This window comes from Lutra lutra, chromosome 9, assembly GCF_902655055.1.
Source record: "Lutra lutra chromosome 9, mLutLut1.2, whole genome shotgun sequence".
In the NCBI taxonomy this organism is placed as follows: domain Eukaryota; kingdom Metazoa; phylum Chordata; class Mammalia; order Carnivora; family Mustelidae; genus Lutra; species Lutra lutra.
In genome coordinates this window covers 22720515-22746821 of record NC_062286.1, presented here as the reverse complement: position 1 = coordinate 22746821, position 26307 = coordinate 22720515, and the positions used below count along the sequence as shown (strand labels likewise).

The 26307-nt window shown below is 50.4% G+C and overlaps 1 protein-coding gene and 1 long non-coding RNA gene across 2 annotated transcripts in view; one reads left to right on the top strand and one right to left on the bottom strand.

Annotated features, from left to right (window-relative positions):
- Positions 1 to 26307, bottom strand: part of PLB1 (phospholipase B1) — a 145238-nt gene that overhangs the window by 33189 nt on the left and 85742 nt on the right. The window contains exons 22-40 of the mRNA XM_047745744.1: positions 24090 to 24198; positions 21354 to 21405; positions 20945 to 21025; positions 17825 to 17890; positions 17402 to 17502; positions 15330 to 15411; positions 12821 to 12925; positions 12608 to 12703; positions 12319 to 12390; positions 11258 to 11296; positions 10653 to 10713; positions 9712 to 9770; positions 8731 to 8804; positions 4446 to 4489; positions 3725 to 3833; positions 2179 to 2230; positions 1705 to 1785; positions 1117 to 1182; positions 229 to 329 (exon numbers count right to left, since the gene is read on the bottom strand). Coding sequence (XP_047601700.1) covers positions 229 to 329; positions 1117 to 1182; positions 1705 to 1785; positions 2179 to 2230; positions 3725 to 3833; positions 4446 to 4489; positions 8731 to 8804; positions 9712 to 9770; positions 10653 to 10713; positions 11258 to 11296; positions 12319 to 12390; positions 12608 to 12703; positions 12821 to 12925; positions 15330 to 15411; positions 17402 to 17502; positions 17825 to 17890; positions 20945 to 21025; positions 21354 to 21405; positions 24090 to 24198 — 1450 coding nt within the window. The remainder of the gene's footprint in view (positions 1 to 228; positions 330 to 1116; positions 1183 to 1704; positions 1786 to 2178; positions 2231 to 3724; positions 3834 to 4445; positions 4490 to 8730; positions 8805 to 9711; positions 9771 to 10652; positions 10714 to 11257; positions 11297 to 12318; positions 12391 to 12607; positions 12704 to 12820; positions 12926 to 15329; positions 15412 to 17401; positions 17503 to 17824; positions 17891 to 20944; positions 21026 to 21353; positions 21406 to 24089; positions 24199 to 26307) is intronic.
- On the top strand, positions 4442 to 6422 carry LOC125109096 (uncharacterized). The gene is made up of 2 exons (XR_007130110.1): positions 4442 to 4875; positions 5100 to 6422. It is a non-coding gene; the product is annotated as an uncharacterized LOC125109096 (long non-coding RNA).

Genomic DNA, 26307 nt, shown 5'->3' with positions numbered 1-26307 from the left:
CTCCCATGTCACAGGGCTCCCTCGTGGCATCCTGAGGTTGGGGAAGGGAGGAGCCCATCTCCAGCTTCTCAGAAGGGGGTGGTCCTGACACAGACCCCCTTTGCAGACCTGGATCCATGGACACACCGAGCCACAGAGACCCCGAAGAGTCACCACTGTGAAAGCGAGACCAGGAGGAGAGCGCTTCTCTGGCAGGGGCAGGGAGGGGGGCGGCCAGCCCCTGCCTACCTGGCCTGCTGCACAGGGCACCTGTCTGGATTGCCCAGAAACACCTGCCGCAGGATGCTGGGGCTCAGGAAGTCCACAAGGTTGACCAGGGCTCTGGGCACCTACGGGCAAGGTTGCAGGTGAGAGAAGGGCCCTGGGGCCTTCCTCAAGCTGCCTTAGGGCCCTGAGAAGTGACTCCCTACAGAACTCCAGCTCATGTGTCCCTGAGTGTGCTTTTGGGAGGGCGTGGACACAACATCACTGCTTAGGGCCCTGCCGGCTATGCCACCCACTGTGGGCTGCGGGGTGCGCAGCACCTCCTGGCAGGGACAACATGGTGGACCAGCGTCTAAAGGCTGACAGCTCAGCTCCATTCGGCCATCAGCTAGTGAGCTTCCGATTGGCTGAGCCAGGTGCCCTATTTGCCATTTCCCTTCAGCCCAACATGGACCAGCTCTGCTGAGCAGGCCTGGGGACTCGGCCACCCCGAGAAGCACTGGATAGTAGGAGGGCTCCCCCCGGGCAGCTGGAACCCCTTGTCTGTGTCCGGGGGTGGAAAGACAACAAGCTCTTGGGAGCAGGACCAGAGAGGGGTTGCTCTAGATACAGGCTATGGCTCAGTGGGCAGCATGAGGGGCACTCTGTTGTGGCCACGAGGGAAGGTATCAGGTGCTGGGGGGTACCAGGGCGCGGGCAGCAATGAGCACACCAGCTGTCTTGTCATGAAGCCTGAGATCCTTCTGTGATGATCCCAAATGGGAGAGGTTTCCCCAAACTCTGGAGAGGGGAGGCGCCCGTGCCCTTGGCTGTCTCCTTCAGGGGAGGGGATGTCTCGCCTGCCTTCCCCCATCCTCCCTCCCCCCACCCACATGCTTGAGCTGTGTCCAGCTTGTCCGAGCCTCCACCCACCTCTCTATGCAGGATGTCCAAGGCGTTGCGGAGATGGTCAAAAAAGTTGGCTGCAGAATACAGATTCTGGGAAGACACAGGAGGGAGAGGAGGAGCTGGTTCGGGAGAGGGGGCAGCGGGGCAGCTGAAGACCCCCGCAGGTTCCGCCCCCAGGACTACTACTTCCTCTGCCTTCTCCCTCTGACCAGCTCATCATGTCAGAATCTGAACAGTTGGTTCCTTGTTACTATCAGAGATGGGCCAGCCAGAAGCCTGGAACCTTCAGCCAGAGCTTCTGTTTAGGAGTGAACGTGCGGGTCCTCCCTTCCCACTGCCAGGGTTCACAGTTTCTCTGCTTCCTGAGTTCTCAGGAATTGTAAGAGGGGACTAGAAGCCCCATTCCTGCCACCTGCTCCCTCACAGCTGCTGGGACACAGAGGTGGGTGGAGGCAGAAACCCGAGGCTGATGGGATAAAAGGAGGATAATTGTTGCTGGACAATCCTAGGGTCGATTCAAGGGACTAGTCTCCAAGAGGACCTCCAAGGCCTCCCAGTCAAAGTCAGGAACAATGAGTGGGCCTGCCTGCCCCTGGCCCCGAGCCCCCATACCGAATCTGTGCAGTAGTCACATAAATCACTGCCTCCAATCAGCACGGTGATGACCTTCCAGTCCTTGTGGAAATTCACTCTCTACACGGGAGGAGGAAAATGCTCGGTGACTTCCAACAAAAAACCAAAAATGCCACAGCCCTAGGAAATCCATTCAGCCCTCTAAGACTTCCTTGCTCACTCAAAATAATGGAATCAGAATCTCAAGAGCTGGAAGAATTTTGGAAGCTTATTATGGACCACAGAACCTTAGCATCAGGAGGGACGTTCAAGATCACTGTGATCGGGGGCAGCCCACCCCCCCCCACCGCCATGGACATAATGTCCTCTAGGGCCTCAGTCACAGGCTGGACTACCATGGCTTAAATGCCTCTAGAGTGCCACGGCTCACTGTTTTCATGGCGGACCATTCCATTTGAGGACTTCAGTGGGTTAAAAAATTAGTGTTTAAAAATAACTGTAAATTCGACTCACATGGTCATCTCTCATCCTCTGGACCAGAGTCTGGACTTGGCTCATAAGTTCCCTGGGAAGGAGAGGAAAGCAGTCCTATGGGGGAACTAGTGCCTGGGTTTTTCTTTCTACAGAGCCTGAACTGGAGGTTTCCATGGCATTATCCCCATTGCCTGGCCTGCCAGAGACCTTTAGGTTCATGGACAAGGAGCCACTTGCCTGTTCTGGAAAGTTATTACAACAAATAACCCATTGAAAAGCCAATTATCGGTGCCAATTATCTGTTTGTCCTAAGCCACACAGTCTAGGGTACTGTCAACTCTATTTGTTACTCATGGTCTCCTTTCTAGGACTCCACATTCAATGTGTCTTTTAGGGTTCCATGTTGGGAAACCATTTGTCTCCTTTGCAGGACCGGTCTAGGTGATGAAAATAGATCTATGAAGGTTTTAGCATTTTAGCATACTTCCTCTTTTCCCCCTGGCTGCCAGGAAGCTGAGAGTCTGATAGTCAGGCAGAAGAACTGCAGGATTGCTCCTCCTGACCCGGTTCCTTCTTCCCCATCCCCCTGCCACCAGTGGCTGTGACTTTTCTCACTTACGTCCATGTTCCTTGTGCTATTTTTTTTCAGTAAACTTAGCCAGATGCTTCTTTTAGAAAGAGGTGGTGGAGTAAGTATACACTGTATACATGCCTGGGTTTATAAATCATGGAAAGACTAGATCTTAAGCATCCCACTTGATATGAACACATATTAAGCTCCCCACTAGTTCTGGCCCCCGTTATGGGTCTGGGTGAGTTGGATCCATGGCACAGTGATTTCCTGGGACCTGCCACTGGGTCCATCTGTCCCCAGATGTTTTCATTGCCAAGAAGGGTCTTCCCAGGTTGGCAGGCAGTGCCCATCAGCTAGAAAGGCATGGGCCCGACAGAGGTGGGGGGAGTGACAGTGTGTTGGGGGCCCAGATGGCCAGGCCAGAAGCAAGGAAACCGGGCTGCAGGGGCCACTAAGAGCAAGGTGAGGGGCCTCCCGAGACCACCCTGGGGGGCTGAGCAGTCCTGTTTCTCAACTGCATTTCCTACTCACTCCAGAGGGGGCTAGGGACAGGCCATGGCGCATTGCCCCAGGAGCCTCCAAGGCTGGAGATTCTGGCTTGCCCATTCATCTGTTGGCACTCCCCGATCTTTTCGGGGAACTGCCACTTGTGACTCTTGGGAGGAGCAAATCTCTCTAGCACCATTATGTCATGGTGAGAATCAGAACTTGGATGAGGTTAGTCGGTTAGTTGCATGATTAGAACATGCCGCCCAAGGAGCGAGGTCAGGAGTTCAGCCTCTAGGGCCATGGCTCCTGTCCCAGTGGCAGCCTTTCTGGCCTCCCTGCTGCAGCCCTAGTCACAGAGGCAGCCAGGGAAGAGAGTGGCTGAAGACCTCCCAGATCATTGCTATAAATGGAGAAATGTCCCCTTGGCAGGTGGAGGTCAGGCTCACCATCTCAAAGGGGACCACATACCTCCCCCTCATCGCCACCCCCCCCCCAACAGGCCCTCCTCCCCAAATGCCATACTCAGCCTTTGCTCCAGGAACAGCCTGATTGAGGAATGCATTTGTGTCATTGGCATTGCCTGTGCCCACTGCGTAGCCTGTGAGATTTCCGTTAAACTCCCGAAGGATGTCTGGAAGAGCAGGGGGTGAACAGGACACGGAGAATTTAAGAGGGAGGGGCAGGGTATCTTTTCTGCTCCAGGCTCCCCAGAATGGGTTTTTTACCATCTTCATGCAGCTGGGGTGGTTGGGGGTTGGTGTGTGCCTGGCAGGGACTGGGGCTCTCTGAGCGGAAATGACCTGATGACACGGTGGGCCAAGGCAGGAAGGCCTCTCAGCTTCCCTCCCCTCCCCTCCCCTCCTCTCCATTCTTCCCTCCCTCCCTCCCTCCATCCCTCTGTCCCTCTGTCCCTCCCTCCCATCCCTTCACAGTGCAGGGCATATTCACGATCTCATCGGATGGTTTCTGTACCCCCTGGGCCGTTGAAAGAACCTGAGGCTCAGAATGTTCGGAGACTCTCTCTAGGTCACTTGGCAAGTACAGAGAAGAGCCAGGACTTGAACCCAGGCCTCAGGGCTCCAAATAGAGTGTTTAGGACACCCCCTTCAGCTACCTGTCCCTGGGCCTCTGCTCAATGGTAGTACGCAAAGATGACTTCCTCCTCTCTTAGCTGGGGCATTCTTAGGAAGCCGGGGCTCAGGGGGAACTGGTGGACAGACTTGAGCCCCTGGCGGTTACTTACTCGGTAAGGTAGTCACAGTCTCCAGAGAGTTGTCCCCTCCTGAACTGTAGGGAGTGAACACATCAGGGAGAAAGAGGGAATCAATACTTAGGCTTTTGTGAAAGAGCACCCCATCTTTCTTAGTGCCCAAACCATCGGCCCCTATAAGATGTGCCAGACCCATTGGTCTCTTTGTGTTGGAGAAACTCTTGAGAAAGTCTGCATTTCCCAAAGTGTTGGTTCCCCCACAACAAACAGGATTTGAAGGCAAATAAGAGTTGTTTCTTTTTTTCCACCAAATCAGGAAGGAAAGCACTTAGCTGAGCATGTACTATGTGCCTGCACGCCCTAGATTCTCTACGTTAGATACCTAACACTTCCCAAAAAACAAGCTTCTGATACAGATGCAACTATTCCCATTTTACAGAAAAGGAGGTTGAGGTGCATAGAGGTTAATGAACTTTTTTTTTTTTTTAAAGCTGAAAGCATCCTGTGCTTCTTTATTTATTTGACAGAGAGAAATCACAAGTAGGCAGAGAGGCAGGCAGAGAGAGAGGAGGAAGCAGTCTCCCTGCTGAGCATAAAGCCCGATGCGGGGCTCGAACCCAGGACCTGGGATCAGGACCTGAGCTGAAGGCAGGGGCTTAACCCACTGAGCCACCCAGGTGCCCCGAGGTTAATGAACTTTTGAAAGGTAACTAAAAACCAGCTTGAGCTGCAAGCTTTTCGAAAATGGATTAACTCTTCTCTGCCCAGTGGGGAGGCCAATTCCACTGGGAGTTTCACCAGCGGGTCTCTTCCAATGCCTTCCAATGCCTAATCTGATTTTATCTACTTGGATGTAGTTTCATGCTGTTGAATCTAACTTCAAGACCCATTCAAGATTACATTTCCTTTCATGCATTTAAATTGAATACATGTGGGAGGCCCGGAGAGAAGGACTTCTATTTGAACAAAGTCCAATGTTCAAATGTACTGTATTTACTGTTTTGTTTTTTTCTCCCTGCACTTCCTTCCTCAATGCCAGCATATTATTCCAGGCCAATGGATTTTGGGAACACTGTGTTTGCATCCAGCCCACCAGCACGGACTTCCAAAGGACAGGCCATGAATCAAAGTCATGGCTCTTCTTCATTCAAGGAATTGATTGGGATGAAGACAACTCTTTCAGATGAGGGCAGTTGAGTCTGGGGCTCGGTAGCCCCAGGTGATGGAGAGAAAGAAGCCCGGTAAGCTCTGCCATCACCTGACTCAGGTGCATCTCTCTCCCATCTCCCATCTGATGTCGAACCTAACTTGGCCTTTGGTTGGACCTTTGTTCAAGCTTCTGATTCTACTCCAACTGTGCCTGAAGCTAACTGCTTCAGCTACTACCTGATCTTCCTTTCTTGCAACTAAAAGTGTTTACTCAGAATACTTTGTACTTGAAAGGGGATTAGAAATCCATATACCTCCTCCAGTCACTGTGTTCTCACTCTGCCTCCTTTTCTTCTTCACTAAACATATAAACACGAACATGGAGATAAACCTACACGCACACATCAAGTACTCCCTACTGTCATTTGTCTAAAAGTATCTTTGTTCTAAAACAAGTCCCGCAGCTGATCAAGACTAGCAGGCTCTAGAAATCTCTGAGTGAACACTTCTAGGAGAAAGAGAATTACACAAATCAAGATGTACAAACAAAAATATCTAAGCCCTCATTTCATTGAGAACCATGTGACACATGAAAGAAAAGAGACCCATACGAAACAGCTAGTTAGTGTGAGAGCCTTCCGATTAATGCAATTTATATTAAACCATGAGTTCAAAGGCTGGGTTTTGTTCATCTGTTGTCACCCACAGTGCACAGAGAATTACAGAGTAGACACTTAATGACATTTGTGGAAGGAGTTTCAGTGAGATGGAACACCAAATTAATTTTTCAAAAAAGCTTTTTTTTTGTAAGCAAATTTCACTTTGGTCCTTTGGTACCAAAGAAGCAAACTTATTTTAACCCCCCCCCCAAAAAAAAAAGCAGCAATGCTCCAGAGATCTCTGGCCCTGGCACACAGTTAAGCTAGACAAAGCCGGCACCTGTCCCTGACATATGGTTCTCTCAGGTCAAGGGCTTTGGAAATAGTCACCGCCAAGCCTCGTCCTACAGGTCCTGCCCACAGCAACACACCTCCCAACAAACATCTTCCCCGGTCTGACTCTATGAGGCCCCTTCTCTCCACTTTGTCTCCTACAGGAAGAGGCTCAAATTACAGTCTTCATTTACTTGGAACCATGCATTGCCTATTGTTTCCAAACCAGAAGCTTTATGGCTTCAGAAAATTGATTTTCTTAGGTCAACCTATACATGGACATTGTCCAGGGGATGCTGACAGGTTTTGTGAACAAAGAAAAGATTCTGGGATTAAGAGAAACATAGGATTAAACAGATACAATTTAAACACATTTCTTCATTGCAGGGCTTCTCAGAGCCTTTAATGATAACATACATACATGTGAGTTCTCTATAAGGCAGTTATGGTGGGTAATGTTCCCTCACTAGTGTAAATAATTTTGCCCTCTTCAGGAACGTGTCAGGGGCTAGTGTTCCATGGAATACTTTTTGGGAAATACCAGTCTATTCTACCCAAGTGTCAACCCCGTATCTCAGGCTCTGACCAAGTTCCCATCATTAACACATGTGGACCTTGGGGCAGGTATTTGAAACATTTAGAACAAGGGATTTTAAAGTATAGCAGCCATGGACTGGGCAAGGCTTTCCACTAGGACCAGAAGATTCAAACATTAGGCCACACCTGGCCTCCTTTACAGGGAGAAACAGAGCAACGGCAGAATGTTTTCATTGCTACAGAGAAACATTTAGCAGAAGATTGTCTATTTGTATCTGAATGCCAGGAATCTGTCTGCTTGGACCGTGAGCCTCCCCACATTACCCCACCACGTGCGGTTCCCCACACTATGACCTAAAGCCCCTGCCTTCTCAAGCCAAGACTGAGCGCATCTGCGCCCAGCTCAAGCCATTTTTGGATTGTAGGTCATAAGCTCCGCTTGCTTTCTTCCCCTCTGGCTTTTCTTTTTCTTGCAGCCTCAGTAGCATTTGGGACACAGTGGTTAGAAGACGAGACTCTGTTCTGTGCAGCCCACTGGCGGCCCTCTACCCAGCCGGGGCGGGGGCGGGGGGGGCCCAGGGGAGCTGGGAGGCATTTACCAGAGCGGCTGATGTCCTCCTGCTCCCCATGCCTAGGGTCCTTTCTCCCTTCCTCCCACCCAGGCACACCTTCCCTTCTGGGGCTGTCCTCAGGGTTGGCCAGAGAACTGCCCTCGTCTCAACTGTCCCCACCCTGTTCCCTATCACTTTTCCAGAAGAAAGTTTCCATCTGAATTCACTGGGCGGAAGAAGGGAGGAGGCAAGCATGTGAAGTGGCTGTAAAACGTCTTAGCACTCTGCCCTCTCCTGGCTGGCCTTGTTGTTTGGAATTCTGAGCTAATTGCCAATGACTGTGAAATACACATAAACACGAACTTCACTGGAAAAGAAAAAAACTGAAGAACACCCACCCACACCCAACCACTCACCTTACCTGTTCTGAGAGCTTTTTCTACCTCTGGTCTGGAATGCCCTTTCTCATCTGATTGCTAATCTGTCAACTCCCACCTTCTCTGGGAGCTTTCTTTACCAACCTCTCTATCCCTGGGGCCCTCAGGCATCTCACTTTCAAGCAGCACATGCCCATGGAGCTCGAGCATTTGCGGGCGCTTCCCATCCACCCCCTCGCCCACCCGGCTCAGTGCCAGGTCTGGTGCAGGCAGCCAGGAGGGCTCAAGGCTGGTGAGTCTGTCTTAGTCCTCTCCTTCTGAAGTGGTATGTTGCATTTCAGAGTTTTCTGGACAGACATGGACATATATGTGAAGGCAGAGGTGTGAGCACAGAATGACATGAACAAATACATAGAGACAGCAAACAGACGGAGATCTCCACATGTGCACAGACATGGAAACGGGCAGGTGAAGACTCAGAGGTTTGGAGCTTTTCAGGTGCATTTCATGTTGGATTTGCTGACCCAGGAGTCTGACAAGAACCCTGGTTTTCTTCTTCTGTACAATTAAAGAAAAAAAAGTTATCAACAATAAAATATCCTCTCTATTCACCCTATGGTCACATTTTGCAGAAATACATCAATTTTCGTTCTGAAACCCCTTCCAGATCCAGTCCTGGCTCCTCAGTATTTACACATTTACAAGAGACAATCCCCTCACCCCATTTCTGGGGGTGAGCCTGGGGCGGGAGGGGGTGAAGGGTTAGCATTACCTATATGACAGTCCCCGATACTGCGTGGTGACATCAGAAAGGTCATTCGGTTTGGAACCAATTCCATTGCCAGCCTTTTGAAAACACACCAAAGTCCATAGGAAAATGAATAAGTCAGAGGAAAGGGAGGCGGGCAGTTCCCAATGCATTTATCATGCGGCGTGAGCAGACCCTGGGCCGGGAGCCTGAGAACAGGCTTGCATTCTCCCATGCTCCTTTCCGGTCATTTGCCTTCCCTGCCTCTCAGCTGCCTCCTAACTGACCCGAGGACATGACTTGCTGAGCTCTGGTCCCCACAGGATTGCTCTGATGACGAAATCGGATCATGGTGGCAAAAACAGCTTTGCAAACTCCGAAGTGCTTTGCATGTATGAGACATGGCCGTATTACTACTGCAAGCCCTACGCTCCGAACTTCTCTTAGAAGCACGAAGGAGCCTATCTCTAGATTGGAGTGGACCGCAGTGGGCAGGCTTCTCATAAACGTCACATTTCTCCTCTTTCCCTCTGGGACATTCTGTAAGGCAATCTTGTGGCCTCAGAAGTGCTGCCAGAAAGTGGTCATCTGGGAGGGTTGGAGCCCTGTTTCTTGAAAATTCACAGCAGAGCTTAAGCCACGGTTGTGGAGTCTTCTGCTTTGCACGCAGGTACACAGACATAATATATGTGAGGGTCTGAGCTACTCCTCAAGTGTAATCCAGAGGGAAAGGAGAACCCACAGAGGTGGGTTCAGAAGGTTATTTTGAGTTGAAATGACATCTTTTCTGCAGTTGTTAAAAAAAGCAATTGTGAGGTGTTCGCTCCTGAAAAAGATGTCCCCTTGCACACCTGATTGAGAAAGTGACTGCAAAATCAAACCATTGCCACCCTCTGGGATGGACAGGGCCAGGCTAGGGGCAGAAGTCAGGGGCGCAGGCCCTGAGACCAACAGGTGCAGCTTCCCCCATCCCCTACCCCCCACCTGGGGCCCAAGCACCCTTACAGTCAGGGAGTCCCCCAGTGCAGCCACGACTTGGATGTCTGCCGGTCTCAGGGCGTGCACTGGAAAGACAAGCGGACACACTTGAGTGCAGGGGAAGGAACCTGTATTCAGAGTCTAGGGCTTCTGACCTGAAGCGGGACCAGAGGCATGACCTGTATGTGTGTTTGGGCCATGGAGACAGAGGTTATATAAAGGATTTCCTCAGAAAAGACCCAACAAATCAATCCTGGGCCTGTGGGGAGAGCGGTGCAGAGGCGACATGGGGGTGGTGGTGGCAGGGTGGATGGATGGTGGGGAGAGGAGAGTGGAATTTACACATGGTGGGGTGGGAGGCCAGCTGTGACCTTGAGGGCAGGGCCACCTGGGTGCTGGACCATGTGAGATGAGCTATAGGGTCTGAGGCCCAGCCCGTTTACAGCTGCGTTCTGAATTTCTGCCAAGAGTCTGAGAAAGACTCATGTCAGGCCTTGCCCTGTCCCAGATCGCTTTTGAAGCCTCCATGGAAATTTCTGGCCCTCTTGCAGGGAGCAGTGATCAGAGAGCCTGGGGCCCCAGGGCACCCTGCAGAGCTGACTCGCTCCTGGGACTTGCTGGGCAACCCCCCCCCCCCCCCGCCCCCGCCCAGCTCTTGGCCTCAGGGAGGTCACGCCACTAGGCTGGGCCATTAAGGGGGAGCTCCTGGAGATCATCGACTAACAGGCTGAATTGAGGGCAGCAAACAGTTCTTGGCCTGGTCACCTTGGGTCCTGTGGGGTAAAGATATCGTTGCACAGCAGAGGGGGACAAAGCAGGGACCTGTTCCAGGCAACCACCCAGATAGGAAGCAAGCCCCAGCCCTAAAGCTGCCGTTGAGTTACACATGCCAAGTCTTGTCAGAGCGCTCGTTGGCCTCCGAGTGCTTTGGGGGGGCCCTGGGTTCTGATGTGTCGTAAGGGGCTTACCTGAGGTGGGTGTCGAGGAAGAAGGGGCTCTATCCCTGCAAGGCAGCTGGCTCCCATGACCCTAAAGGCATAGAACAAATCATAGAATCTCAGGGTCGAAAGGGACCGGAGAGGTTGGCTGGGCATCAAACTCACTTGGAGAGCTTCACCAAACACACCTGGATTCCTGGGTCCCACCCTGGGGAGGGACCTGGAAAGGCACTTTGAGAAGGCTCCCTAGGTGATCTTAGCCTGGGATCCGCTAACCTAGTTCAGATCGCTCACCATCCAGTGCAAGAATCGGAACATTGACACAACAATCCTATCCCACCCCAGCCATCTCTGATTCTACAGCCTTACGAGGATGAAACGCTCATCACCTAGGTCTCTGAAGCGGTCCGACTGGCTGGTCCCACCTGGGCTGTTTACCAGTGGGGCTCATCCTGCCCACCGCCTGGTCTGAAGGTGTAGGTCAGTAGACCTTATAGAAGAGCATTAATCTCCCTTGGCTGCCCACCAGGACCCTTACCCACATTGCCTCCCCCGCCACCTTGTGGGGCCAGTCCCAGCTTGGGGACTGCCCACCTTGCTGGCTGGAGGGCCACAAGGAGGAAACAAGCCAGTACCTGCACTCTGTTCTTGTAGGTGCTCAGAAACGGCCAGACCTGTGAGAAGAGGGCGGTGAGCAACTCTAGCAAATTTGCTGGCTTTCTACATGACACTCTACATGACAGCCCCTCCCCGCCAGGCTGACCACTGTGGGCTCCCTCCCAGGATGCACTGGGCCTTCTCTGCAACCTGAACTCTTAGGAACAGCTAGCATAAAGCCTGCAGTGGCTCCCAAGTAAGCAAGTCTGCTCTCTGCTCCCTTCACAGCTGGCTGGGGTGGCTGCATCCCCTCTCCTTCCTGCCTCTGACCCTCCCACCCCAGCCACTGCCTCGGTAAGTGCATGTTGCCTACTCCCCAGACCCCTTGCCACCCCGGGCCACTCCCACCCTGCCCAGGCAAGAAAGTCAGGTGCTTTGAGGTCCTGCTCCATGTAAGCCCTGGCTCAGAGGTTCCCAGTGGAGGACATCATAGAGGGGAGGGATCAGCTGCAGAGGTCCAAGTATCCCTCTGGCCATTTGCGAGTGAACATGGTGGGCGGGGGGGGGGGGTGGTTTGGGCCTGCTTTACCTTCCCAGGTAATGTCTAATTTTCTAGCTCCAGCTTCCATTTGACCAGCCCCCACCCCCAATTTGACCAGCCCCTCCCCCATCGCCCTAGCAGATACTCCAGGTCTCAGTTCCTCTATCTTTCGATCTAGCCACAGAGACAGTGGCTACATGGAGACAGGGTATCCTTTCTGCCCCATCCTGGTCTTGACGTGCTCCACTGCCCCTAGTCTCCAAAATGAGAGCTGGAAGGTGCTATCATGTTCCCCTTCCTGGGTGTGTGCAGCCCAGACTCGTGCTGGGGCTCCCTGGGACATGGAGAGACAAAGGGACACTAGGCACCCCTGGCCACAGGGGGCTGTCGCCCCCTTACGGTCCAGCCAGATGGGGCTTTGTGGACGATCACCTGGAATCTGGGTTGGAAGTGGGAACTGGGGATGAAAAGAGCTGAGAAACCTGAGAGATGCTATAATCCTGGAAAAGATGCCTCAGATAAACAGACCCGTTTACAAGGACGCGGTTCGCGTGCTACCTGGTTCGGACAGGTGATATTGATCTTGTATTCAAAGTTGTGCTCTGTTGTCTTCTGGCCAACAGGTTCCAGCTAAAGCAAGAAGTGGAAAGAGGTGGCAAGAAGGGAGAGGTCAGGCTGCAGGTCAGGGCTGGGGAAGGAAGGGACGGACACAGGCAATGGGGTCTGTCATCGCTATGGGGCGGGGGATCATACAGCCTGAGCGATGGGCCTCTGAACTCCTTCAAAAGCTCGCCAGAGTCTTTCTCCTACAGGGAGAGAATAGGTTTCCCTACCTCGGTCATCTTACCATGTTGTTCCAGAGGGCGCTGGCCGCGTGCGCGTGAGCTTTGCTGCTGAAGTGGAAACAGTCAGGAGCAAAGAAAGAGCTGTCCGGCAACCCGTCCTGGTCACAGGGCGTAAAGGAGGGTCCGTATTGGAGGACGTCCGGGACACAAATGACACTCAGAACCAACCAGGCTCTGTGGGGCTCCCCTACATCCACCAGGCTTGTTTTCCTTACCGGCGTCTTTGGCATGTCTACTTTCTCGAAGAATGGCTGCACGACCACCGTAAAATCCTCTCTCGTGTCGTACCGACCGTTCTCAACCAGCCGGTGAGTCCCCTCCTGCAGGAGGCAAAGGGGGCAGGGGTAAGGGGGGGCCTCCCCACCTCCACTCGGGCTGTGGGCCACCTCTTTCGCTGCCATAGAATTGAACAGAGTCCGCCCCTGGAGTGAAATCAATCTGTAACAAAATCTTAACTGATCAGGAACCAGCTAGTTACTTTTTTAGATCAGCCTTCCGCCTCAACCCCAACCTCCACTCACAGTGGCGTGTATCTGACCTAGGCTGTGGGGGGAAAAAAGGAAAGGCAAGGAAAAACCCAAGACCATCAGCTTGATCTCCTCTGGAAGCTTCTGACAGGGGGTGGGGGACGGCATGAATTCAATGTAATGACTTTTTTGGGATAATCGTTACATTTAATTTATTTCTGTCCTACATTTGTTCAGAAACTCAAAGGTGAATCAGCAACGATATTTAATGCCCATTTATATCATCTGTGCATGGTGTGTGTTTGGGGGGGGGGCAGGCATGCTCCCGTGCATACACCCTCCTTTGAGACCCTCAGGTCTGCCCAGGAAAGTAACAGAGCTGTTACTCTCAGAGCTCCCCCTTGGGCTCGGTTCCAGGAGGACAAGTTAGCCCAGTTCAGGCTCCAGGTTCTGCCAGCCTCTGCCATTTTCACTGCTTACAGGATTTCTACCATTTGGGGCCAGGACCCTGGCTGGAACGGGCAGTCAGGAACATCAATGGGGTCATTATCGAAGGCGCCACATGTACTTTCCCCCTGGGGACAGCCAGAAAGAGAGTGCAATGCCACTGAATAGCAGTGTGACTTTCAGCAAGATGCTTCCCCTCTCTGGACCTCTCTTTCCTCATCTGTAAGTGGAGGATGTTTGGCCAGGCCTGGACCATCCCTTAGCTCCCTTCCAGTGCTACTGGTTACTCTGCGAATAGCTACAATCGCCCACAGTGGAACCAGGTCGCTCTTGGGAAATGAAAGAAATAGTGTCTAGAATGCCTGGCACATGGTGGTCATGAATAGCAATGATCATCTCCATGGAGAGAGATGGGAGTCATAGCTTTTGCAGAAAGTAGGGAGAGGATTCCACCAGTGGGCGTGATGGCCTCCTGCGGCGAACCGTGAACTTCTCCTGGATCTCAGTGGTAACCAACATTAGACCTAGGAACAGCATCTGAACCCACTTCCTATGTTTGGAAAAACTCCACTATATGAAGAGCAGCCGGCCTCCCACTGTACAAAATGAGGAAGACAAATGCGGGCTTTCCCAGTGACCCCCACACTCGGACTTAGGCACATGCCCAGGGGCCCTCCAAAGCTAGTGCCAGAAAGAGGGACAGCACAGAATCCATTCTGCTAAGGGTGGCAGCTGCGGTCGATTCCTAGAAGCAGCAGTGACAGTGGTGTCCACAGTGTCTCCACTGAACAAGTTCCTTAGTCTGATTTTGATCCTTATGACTTGGTCCCTAGAATTTCATGATGCCATGATTTCTGGTGCCCCCACCTCTGATCATAGCTTTTTAACTCTTCCAGACCGTCTACTTAAATAATCCAACTGCTTAAATTAACCCGCATCACATACATTTTTGTTGCTTGCCTCCAAGAACCTGTTCTACCTGGAACAGGTTTGCTCTCATGGCTGTAACCTTGGCTGCCTTTCTTCTCCTAGTACAGGCCATGGACTTCTGCCTGCCCACAGCAGAAGGAAGTACAGCTGGGGAGTCACCCAGAGGGTGACAGATGGAGGCTCGTTCCTTCAAGCCCTGATACCCCTGATGGGAAGTGGTTCTGTTCCAAGGAGTCCATGAGTTTGAAGGATGGATCCATCCTGGTTACTGTTTGTAGCCTACTCTAGAAGAACCAGAAGGGTACCATTGTCCTCTTGAGTGACTGGATGATTATTTTGGGGGAAACTGAAGGTCGTCAAGGGAGCCAGCTGCTCTGGCCAAAGACTGGATGGAAAAAGGCCCCAAATGAATAATGCACAGGATGTCTGGAGATCATCGGCTGACTCTCTTTCTCCCTGTGCTCCCCCAGAGTATCTGCTTCCCTGGGAGAGGACAGCAAAGGACATGCAAGTCATCTCAGTGAATCCTCTAGACTCTCTCAGGTGGAAAGGGCTTCTCAGCCAGGAGTCAGAAACTCACACGCACTCTCCAAATGGAAATAGTGTGTGTGTGTGTGTGTGTATGTGCAAGGCCAGGAATGGAGATTTGGTGAAGCGTGTTCAGTGACTCGGCTCTACAAACTTAGTGCAAATAAACCAAATCACAGTCCCTGTGGTCTTTCAAGGTGTCTTCAAATCTGCAAACGGCTCACTGGTCACCTCACACCCTCACACTGGACAGCGGGGGTCATGATAATGTAAGCATGACCTCATTTTCTCACTGGAGCAATGAGATCACACAGCATTTCCGGTGCCGTCTCAGAACCCATTCTCAGCTTACCTGGTATTGCTTATTCACTTCGATGAGGGCAGCAAGTTCTGTTGAGTTATCCTTAAACTTCAGGACACAGGGGCACAGGTTCCTGTGGACCGAACCAAAGAGATGTCTCACCTCACCAAGATCACTGTCCAAATGCACGACATGGACTTGAGATTCATAATCTATTTGACCTAGAGGTGTTAGAAGTCAGTGCTAATGGAGGCCCCGCCAGATGAGGCTGGAAAAAGTTCCCCAGAGCTGCATTTTCTCATGAAAACGAGCCAGTTACTTCCGGAGCTGGTTACCTTATGACTGTGTGAGGACAGACCAGGCAACAAAGGTAAAGCACACCTACTTTTAAATAATAACAGTGGCAGCAACGCTCAGAATAAGGGCTCACATGTCCTGATGCTCACCATGCCAAGAGCTTTATGGGTATTAATCCATTTGATTTTCCTCTCAGCGATTCAAGAAGTTGTATTATCATCCCCATTTTATAGAGGAGAAAACTGAGGCTCCATGTGGTTAAGTACTTGCTCAAGGTCACATGGAGACTACGTGTGGGAGCCAGGACTTGAACTCTAGTCTGTCTGGTCTGAACCTGAGCTCTTAATCCCTACTTAAACTGCTTCTGTCCAGTCTGTACCTCTGCTCTGGTTGGCCACCTTGCCCATCTGGGCTTTTGGTCTGGGGATGGGGGGGCACACAGGGTGAGGGGATCAGAGTGTGCATGGCTCAGAAGAAACTCGTGCCTCCAAGGAAAGGACCACCACAGAGACAGAACAGTGGAGAGGTGGCAGGACAAGGTGACCCCGAGTCTGCCTCACCTGGCAGTCAGTGACTTGGCCATTACAGGGCTGAGAAGGGACCTGGCAGATGCCTTCTTCTGAACTGTTAGCTTTAATTGTCTGAAAACCCTGCAGTGATGGGCAGCAAGAGACTTTTGGGTAAGCTGCGCTGAGACGAATCCACTGAACCCCTGGGTGGCCCAGTGACTGGAGAAAGAGTGGGAGCCAGGGGATGAGTCAGCCGCTGACAATACAGCACGCCTGACACTGGCTGCCTTCATAGGCACGGGTCACGCGGCAGCCGTCCTCCCACTCACGGGGTCCTCAGGTCTTCCCCAGTTGTGGGGAGACCTGTGCGGTCTGGGCCCCCAGCTGAGGTCTGGGACCATCTTCAGGGGAGTAGCCAAGGTACCGCTTCATTTGCAAGAGCAAATCTGGCCCTTGTGAATTATTCATTCACTCCCTCAACAAACAGGAGCTCTGATGTGTGAGCCGTGACTCATGTGGGGCGGTGGGGGGGGGGTGTAGGGCTGCGGGGAGAGGCACATGAATCATCACCATGTGCTGTGCTCGGGGCTGTCGTGGGGGCCCATCAAGGGTTACAGGGCCGGGGAGGACGCTGGGGTGGGGCTCAGCCCGCAGGACCTGGGCTCAGGGTCCAGGGGAGGCCATGCAGGAAGGAATGCCAGCAGAAATGACCATGCTCAGGTTAGAAGGACATCTTAATCCAGAAGGTCAAGGAGAGGTATCATGTCAGAGAGGGAGCTGTCTTTGGCTCTGGAGACGGGGGATGAAAAAGGCCTTTCCAGGGCCTTCCCAGGGCCAGGCCTCTCTGTGCTCAGAAAAGATTGTTCCCTGATTCTAATGTGACACCCTCTCCTCCAGCAAGTGACCGTAGCACCATAGTTGTGAGTGCCCAGCCTAGGACACCCCCACCAGAGAGAGATTCCCTCTGTCCTAGAGATGGGGCTCGATGGGGGGACGTTCTGGTTACACTGACTGGTGACCCTGGCCCACAAAGGCCCACTCCATTCCCCACGCTTTACTCTTCCCTCCCAGGAGAACTGAAGGGTGTCCTGAGCTCCCAGGACAGCCAGGAGGATGGTCGGGTGGTGACACAGACCCCGAGGTTAGCTAAGGTCTACACTGGGCTCACAAAAACCCATGAGGCCTCGTCAGGTTAGAAAATGGGGTGGGCTTAGTCCTCCTCACACACCTGCCCTTGGACTTTCTAATGAATCAGAGTTGGTTTCTGCTGAGGATCCCCTGGTGCTTTAGGGAATGGGGGAGAAGCTTCCTTCTCACCTGAGGATAAGCCTTGGGCAGCTGACGTTCATCTCCTGGTATAGCTCCCTCAGACTGATGATCTCCAGAACCTTCACCAGGTTCACAAATGCACGAGGAACCTGAGAAAAGGCAAGGCTAGTCCCCAAGAGGATAGCGGCTGGCGGCTCCAGTCCCTCATCTAGGTCTGGGCCAGCCTCTCCTGCTGGATACCGGGTCTGGGGTCTTCCATGCCCCATCCACCTCCTTCATCCCTCCCCATCTCCCTCCCTCCTGCTTTTGACACCTATGTGTTCAGGCTTCTGGGATCAGGACAGGGGCACTGTCAGTGCTGGCTTCCAGGGAAAGGCGAGCAGGAAGTCAGAGCCCTTCCAGGCTACGTCTGAGGCCCAAGAAAGACCGTTGGTTGAGCTGCTCAGAGGCCACACAGTCCAGCCTACACACCTCAGCATGGAGGATGTCCAGAGCCTTCCCGATGTTGTCCGTGAAGTTCTGAGGAGAATAGCGGGCCTGCGGGAAAAGGGAAGGTCTAACACCATCCACCACCTAATTTCTCTGTGGACCAGGCTCGTTCATGCCTTGGGTCCCCTCCTTCTTGTATGTTAGCCAGAATGGGCGACATTGAAACATAAGGTTGGTCTAGGCGGCCTCCAGCCTTCAGACCAAACCCACCATCCTTAGGCTGGTCATGGCTGTGACCTCCCCAGAAACCTTGTTTTTTGCATAAAGTTATGGAAAGCTCTGGATCCACTTTGCATTAATTAGATGCAGGGACTTAGCTAAAGCATCTCACATCTCTGGGCCCCTCTAGAATAGGGTGTTGGAGCACGGGACTTCTCAGATCTCCTGCAGTTTGAATGTTCTCTGGTCCCATGGCCCGAGCTCTTCTGCCTTCAAGCCTCAAAGTGCCTGGGGACCTGCTGCCCCATCAGATCACTTAAAGACATGATTGTAGGGGAAGGGGGTTGTGAATCCCTCCCCCAAGAATAAACACATTTTATGTTATTTCTTCTTATCTCCATACTTGGTGATTTTTAATTTTTTTTTTTAAGTGGAACCCTTTCTGTGGCTAAAATCTAACCAAGACCTTTTCCATCAAATGACTCAAAAGTGGAGCAGAGGCCACAGTCCAACTTCCTTACCTGCTTCACTGACAGCCGCACGCCCACAGCGAGCCCGTCACATCCCAGAAAAACCCTGGTGACTTTGAGGCTGTGATGGGTCTGGGAACCAGGGTTGCCCTTCAGGACAGAAGCTCCCCAGGCTCAGCAGGACTCCCCACTTCCCGATTTTGCTCTGCTGAATGTCATTTTCCAGCCCTAGTTGGAAGGACTTCTGCTCCTTGTACTCCCCTGACTCCCCCCACCACCCTACAAAACACAAATTCCCATGGCAATTCTTACTTTGGGGCCACCATGTTGTCCTTACCGTGTTACGGTGCATTTTCTGTACCTCCCTCCCTGACTGTGAGTTCCTTGAGGACAGAGCTGCAAGGCTCAGCACCTAGTATGGTGCCTGGCTTATAATACATGCCCAGGAAATGATACCAGACATTAAAGACATTCTGTTTATCAGAAAACACTATAGACAAAATTAAATGGAAATCGACAAACAGGCAGCATATTTGATAAAGGGTTAGTATACTTAATATGAGGGATTTTTAGAGATCTGTAAGAGAACGATAAATACCTAAACAGAAGGTAGCCAATGGCCTTCATATAGAATTTATCAGGAGGAATTCAAATGAGCGTGAAACAAGGGACATAAAGGCTTCTTCCTCCCTACTCATCAAATAAATGCAAATTTTGAAGATACGATTTTTTCATTTATTAGATTAGTAGCTATTAGAACAAATAACATACATTGCCAGATGGAACGTGAGGAAGGAGGCAGAATTGATGCCAACATTCTGGAAGCAGTTTGGCTATCTGTATCCAAGGCACTGAAAATGTGCAGCGTCCCCCCAGAGTGAGATGGAGAGACAGATATGTGCTAAGTTAATACGGCAACATGGTAACAACTGTAAAACCTAGGCGGTGGGTAGATGGGCATTTGCTACATAATTCTCTGCATTTCTCAGTATGTTTGGAAATTTCTGTGATAAAACAGTAGGGGAAATGTACATCCCTTCTTGCCTAAAAGTCTTACTACTCAGGGCATGTATCAGGAAACTATTAGGGGTGCCCATTGAGATGGATGTTTCTCCTGGTGTTATTTATAATAGGCATAATTAGAAGCAATACAAGCTAAATACACAGTAAATGGTGACAGTTAAGGAAAGTATGGCCAATACGGGTTATGGACTAGTTATATGGTCATTAAGAATTATTTTATGGAAGACTACTGACATAGGATCATCTTCCTAATGGATTGCTACTGAAAAAAAAAAAAAAAGCAGATCATCAAACAATATCTCTGAAGGAAGCTATTTTTAGCAAATAATAAAGTAACTTCTCCCTTTTCAGAGAAAAATGCCAGAAAGACATTTAACAAAATGTTAGCGATGGCATTTCTGGGTGTTGTAATTACAGAAAATATGTTTTTTCTTTGTGCTTTGATGAGATTCCAGTGTGCATTGCTTATAAAATTTAAAAAAAAAATTTAAAAACCTATTATTTTCTTTTTTTTTTTTTTAAGATTTTTATTTATTTATTTGACAGACAGAGATCACAAGTAGGCAGAGAGGCAGACAGATCGAGAGAGAGGTGGAAGCAGGCTCCCTGCAGAGCACAGAGCCCGATGTGGGGCTCGATCCCAGGACACTGGGACCATGACCTGAGCTGAAAGCAGAGGCTTTAACCCACTGAGCCACCCAGGTGCCCCTAAAAACCTATTATTTTTAAAGTCAGCTAAATTGAAGGTAGAAGAGGTACAGGCACGCCTAGCATAGGCAGAAAAGGTGGAAGTTACAAGAAGGCCAATTTGGGTTTGACACAAACACTACCAAAAAATTGGTACTTGCTTATAGTACTAATGAGAGCAAGTTAAAAAGCTTTCCTGTCGCTGGGAATATTCAACAGCTAGGATCTCGGAAGGCATTCCTGCGGCAGGTGGGAGAACAGTCAACAGGATTTGTGGGGTTTGTCCAGCTCAGAGATTCTGGGGTTCCAGGAAGAAGCACCACACCCACAGGGCAGCAGCCTGGCTCTTGGGATTCTCATCAGCTCGGAATGACTTGGCTCTGAACCATGCCTAAATGTTTGCATTAGGAAATCATTTTTTTTTTTTCCATTCAAAACAGAGATGGTAAGGCAGTTCTCGATGCTGGAAAAAGGAACTGAGCTTTAATGATCTATATGAATATATGCCTGATTTTTCTAGATCCTTGGAATGTGACCTTGGTTTCTAGAATGATATGATCAGGCTCCCTTGTTATAAAACCTAATCAAGATCAGTTTCATAACCAGTTCTATTGAGTCTTTGCCTGGAGGTGAATGCACTCTTGGTCTCAGGGTTAATTCCAGGCTACAAGCCCCAAGTGCCAAGCCTGCTGCACTCGTCCTAGCCATCTGGTGTGGAAATCCTTCCCTGGGGGAGTCTTGAGTTAAGGGCCTAGAGGCTCACCGGGTCGTTGCAGAAATCACAGAGATCATTGCCTCCTATGAACACGGTTATTATCTTCCAATCCTCCTGAAAATTTATCTTCTGAAATGAACAAGAAACAAACAAGTAAGCGCCTTGCTCCAGAGCTGAGTCAAGAAGACAAGAGTACCAAACCCTGGCAGGGATGGGTCCTCACCTCCCGGAGGGTTTAATGGACATCACTATTTTCTATTCTGTGGTTTTGGGGTCCTGAGGTCATAGTCACCAGTTGGAGGAGCTCGATCACTTGTGGCTTTTAAAGGTGGGTTCTCTGCACCTCCATGTGGTCCCTGACCCTGACCCTCTCTGTCTCCATGGATTTCTCCGGCTTACTCCCTCTTCTGGGGAATGCTAGCTCAAGAGAGCCTAGGAGACTGGGACTGTGAATTACCGTGTCATTCTTCATCAGGTCCACCAGCCTCCTGGCCTGAACAGGTAAATCCCTGTGGACACATGCGGACAGAAGTCAGGTAATGAGCAGAGACCATGAAGCTGGGGCAGGGAGTGTTCTTGGTGGAGACGGTAGCAATCAAACAGGCAGCAGGAGAGTTGGACCGAAGGCCACCCTCCCATCCCAGAGCACCTTTTCCATCCAGCCTCCTCTGGAGGTGGAGGGCGGGGGAGGGGGGGCACTATGACCTCGCTTCAGGACAGGCAGAGCACTCAACATGTGAGCGGGGGACTTAGCGGCATGTTTCTTTTCCAGGCCAGGCTCACTCAGGGCAGACAGAAGGCTGCATGTGCATTTCATGTCACGCATGGCTTGGTATGAGCCTGCCTATGTGGGTGCCGTGAGCTTTGCCTGCAGGGCACCCGCACCATCAAGGTCAAGTCAGACATACCCAGGTTTGACATTTAGTCACCTCCTGCTAACTGAGGGAATGTAACCTAAGTGTGCCGTTCCCAAAGACTGTAAACATGGAGATAAAACCCTGTATCTTCAAGGGTCCTGAGGAGCAGCACATGAGACAAGCAAAGAAGCCTCATGGACTAAGACCCCCCTTTTGGAGCCAGGCAGCATCCTGGCCCTGAATCCTGGGCCCAGCCCCAACCAGCTGGGAGAGCTTGACAAAGTGCTTAACCTTGCAAACCCTTAGTTTGGTCCTGTGTAAGATGTGCACGGGAAGCACGCCTTCTCACTGAGTTGTCGGATGCATTAAATAGAGAATTTAGAGTAGCATGTGGTAAGCCTCCATATTAGCAACGATCCACTGAATCCCATCTCCTATCACTACCGCCATCCCCAGTCTCTGGCACCACCCCAGCAGGAAATAGTGGTTGTCATGTCTTCATTATTAGCCCAGCTGGCCTGGTCTTCGTCACAGGGGACTAGGCAGGTATCAGATCTCCTGGGCAGGAATCTCCTTGCGTCTTGGTTCCCTCGTCACTGGAAGCCATCAGGACGCCTGATGGACTCTGAGGACCAGAGCTGGATGATTACTTGACCTCTCTGAGCCTCAATATCACCGTTAAGAAAACCTGGGTGTGTGACCTGCACAGAACACGGGGCTAGTAAACGTGAGGGTGCCTGCTAGGTTGGGCACGGCAGGTATGTATGACGGGTTATTACCAGACCTGGGCTAGGGCCTGCCGGGCACAAGGACTACAGGTCATGTGGTCGAGGTGACGCATTTGTTCAGGCCACTTTGCCTCTTTGTGCTACAGTTTCTTCATCTGTAATATGGGAGCAATCGTCACTAACCCCTCCCTATGACTCAGGAAGTGCTCAGACAGATGGATTACTTGCACAAAAGGGCCCCACGGCCTTGAGGAGAGCAGGAGAGAGATCCATGGTCATATGAATCGTGAACTTTATGTTCTCCACCAAGGACTCCTTCTTGGACGCCTCCCTGACCTAATCAAGCTTACAAATGCCTCTCCGGATACCACTAGCTGACATATGCTTGGAAAAAACCCAAAATTATGGTAATATTAATGCCAAAATTTGGGGGCAGTCAATTGGATACCCTTTCACCCTTCTCCCACCAAAAGGAAGACGAAGCCACAGAATTTATTATGAAACAGATTAGGTTTTGGAAAAATCTCTGATTTGGATGACTCCCATCCTGAATAAATGGGAGTTACTCAGGTGAACTGTAGATTCGGGATGGTGTTGAAAGCTGGTTAAATGATGTCAGGGAATCTGGGAACTAAGCACAGAATCCCGAGGAACTACATGGCAAAGAGGTTTGTGATTATTCTGGAAGAAAAATAGATTATAAAACAGAGAGGATCTTTCCATATTTTTCCTAGATTGGGTGCAGTATTTGCTTTTGTCTGACCATGTAGCAAATCCGAAAAAGCACGCTAGGCTTGGGGGTCAGGGAGAGAAATGGAGGTGCAGGACCCAGGAAAGCTGGCCCTGCTCTCCTGCTCTCAGGAACCTGCCATTCAGGGTGCATGGACCACGATAATGGTCCCCTTGATCCCCAACAGTTTCCCCAGGCAGGTCCCACAGCCCCACTGCATCATTACTAGCACGACTGTGCTAGTGTGTGTGTGACTTATACCCCCCAGAACTTCCAGCTTCAACACGGCATCAGGCCTCATAACCACCCCTGGGACAGGTTCACCGCCAGCCCTATCTCGAAGGCTAAGGCTTCGGGAGGCTGGGGCAGGGGTGGGACGTGTGTGCCAGGACTCAGACGCATGGCTTCCCTCCTGGGAGGGCTCTCTCAATGACCCAGCAAAGATGCAAAGTGTAGAGCCTGCAAAGACTGCCTGGAAAGCATGTCCCCCTGCCTACCCAGCCCCGGGAAGGGAGGGACAGGATAGATGGAGCATTAACAGAGTCATTAAAACTGGAACTGAGAGTCTGAGAGTCGGCCCTCTTACACTGCCATCTTCTGTGGACAGGAGTAAAGTAATTTGCTCCAAGCATATGCCGGGCATCAGAGTAAACTGTGACTAGTTCCTGGGGTGGTATTGGGGGTGGCCTAATAGGTTTCTGTGTCCCACAGTGAGGGACACCCCAGGAGAGCCCACCCAGTCCAGTCTTTGACCCCCAGAACTCTCCTGTGGACCAAGGCCCCCTCCCTAGCCTTCAGCCATACACCCCAATCCAGGCAAAGCCTCTGACTAGGTCCCCAGAGGATCTGTGTGGTCCCCCCCAGGCTCCCCTGCTCACTCGGCTCGGTCTCCTGCCACGGCCTGATTTAGGAAGGCTCCAGGGCTGTTTTCTTTCCCGGTGCCGACAGAGAAGCCCCTCAGGGAAGGGTTGAATTCCCGGAGGATGTCTGGAAACACAAAGAAGAGACACATTTAGTAACTATCCCCAAATAGTCTTCAGATTCCTTTGATAAGTGCCAGTGCATGTCAGGGACAAGGGACCCTCACCCTTAAAGCCCTTAACCTTACTCTTCTCTCAGCTTGGAAAGAAAGTGTCCAGTAGGCTGATGCTTAACCAGGGCTTAACAAATTATTGCTGAATAAACGTGAGTCTGGGTTTGGTGCTCCTCTCATGCATTTTTCTTTTTGTTTTCTTCTTCTTTTTAAAAAATAAATATTTAATTTATTTATTTGAGAAAGAGAGAGAAACAGCGAGCAAGCGAACATGAGCAGGGAGAGAGGGAGAAGGAGGCTCCCTGCTGAGTACAGAGCCTGATTTGGGGCTCAATTCCAGGACCCCGAGATCATGACCTGAGCTGAAGGCAGATGCTCAACCGACTAAGCCACCCAGGGGCCCCTCTTTTTGTTTTCTATGTATACAATAGTTTTTGGAGATAGAATTCCCATACCATAAAATCTACAACTTAAAGTGCATTTCAATGGCTCTTGGTATGTTCAGAGTTGTGCAAGCGTCACCATAACCAACTTTAGGACATTTTCATCACCCCAAAAAGAAACCCTGTGGCCAGGAGCGGTCCCTCCTCCTTCCTTCCAACCCTGTGGTGATCACTAATCTACCATATCTCTCTATAGGCTTGCTTATTCTAGACATTTCACATAAATGGGATCACACGACATGTCTTTTGGGGTCGGCTTCTTTCACTCCGTGTTCTCAGTGTTCTTCCAAGTTATAGCAGAGATCTGTGCTGCATACCTTTCTTCGCCTAATAACATCCCATCGCACGGATCTACCACATTTACCTATTCATCAGTTGAAGGATTTAGACTGTTCCCACTTTTTTGGATTATTATGAATAGTGCTGCTGTGAACGCTTTTGTACCTGATTCTGTGTGAATTTCTCTTGGATATATATCTAGGAGTGGAAATGTTGGATCACCTGGCAACTCTGTTTAACCTTCTGAAAAACTTTCAGACCTTTTTTCCAAGGGAGCTGTGGCAATTTACCTTCCCATCAAGAGCATAAGAGGGTTTTAATGTCTGGATATACTCACCGACCTTTACCTTTTTTAAAAAACATAACCATTCGGGGCGCCTGGGTGGCTCAGTGGATTAAAGCCTCTGCCTTCGGCTCAGGTCATGATCCCAGGGTCCTGAGATCGAGCCCCACATCGGGCTCTTTGCTCAGCGGGGAACCTGCTTCCTCTCCTCTCTCTCTCTGCCTGACTCTCTGTCTACTTGGAATCTCTGTCAAATAAATAAATAAAATATTTAAAAAAAAATAACCATTCTAGTGGATGTGAGAGAGTATCTCATTATGGTTTGGTTTGCATTGATGGTTACTCCTGTCGGGCATCTTTTTATGTGTCTGGTGGTCACTTGTGTATCTTCTTTGGAGAAATGTTTATTCAGATTCTTTGGCCATTTTTAATTGGCCCAAATCAAATTGTCGTCTTATTGAGTTAGAAGAGTTCTTTGTATATTCTAGATACAAGTTTCTTATCAGATATGATTTGCAAACATTTTCTTTCAGTCTGGGTTTTCTTTTTACTTTATTTTTTTAAAAGATTTTATTTATTTATTTGACAGACAGAGATCACAAGTAGGCAGAGAGGCAGGCTGGGGGCGGGGGGAAGCAGGCTTCTCGTTGAGCAGAGAGTCCAATGCGGGGCTCGTTCCCAGGACCCCAAGATCATGACCTGAGCTGAAGGCAGAGGCTTTAACCCACTGAGCCTCCCAGGCACCCTTCTTTTTATTTTCTTGATGGTATCCTTTGAAGCTCAGAAGTATTTCATTTTGTCCAATCTATTTTTAGTTTTGTCACTTGTCCTTTTGGTGTTATATCTAAGGAGGCTTTTTTAGCCCAAGGTCATGAAGATTTGCTTCTATATTTTCTTCTAAGGGTAGCTCTTAAGCTCTTAGCTCTTAAGCCTATGATCCATTTTTAGTTAATTTTGTATACGGTATGAGGTAGGAGTCCAACTTCATCTTTTGCATATGGCTGTATAATTATCCCAGCACCATTAATTGAAAAGACTATTCTTTCTCCATTAGTCTT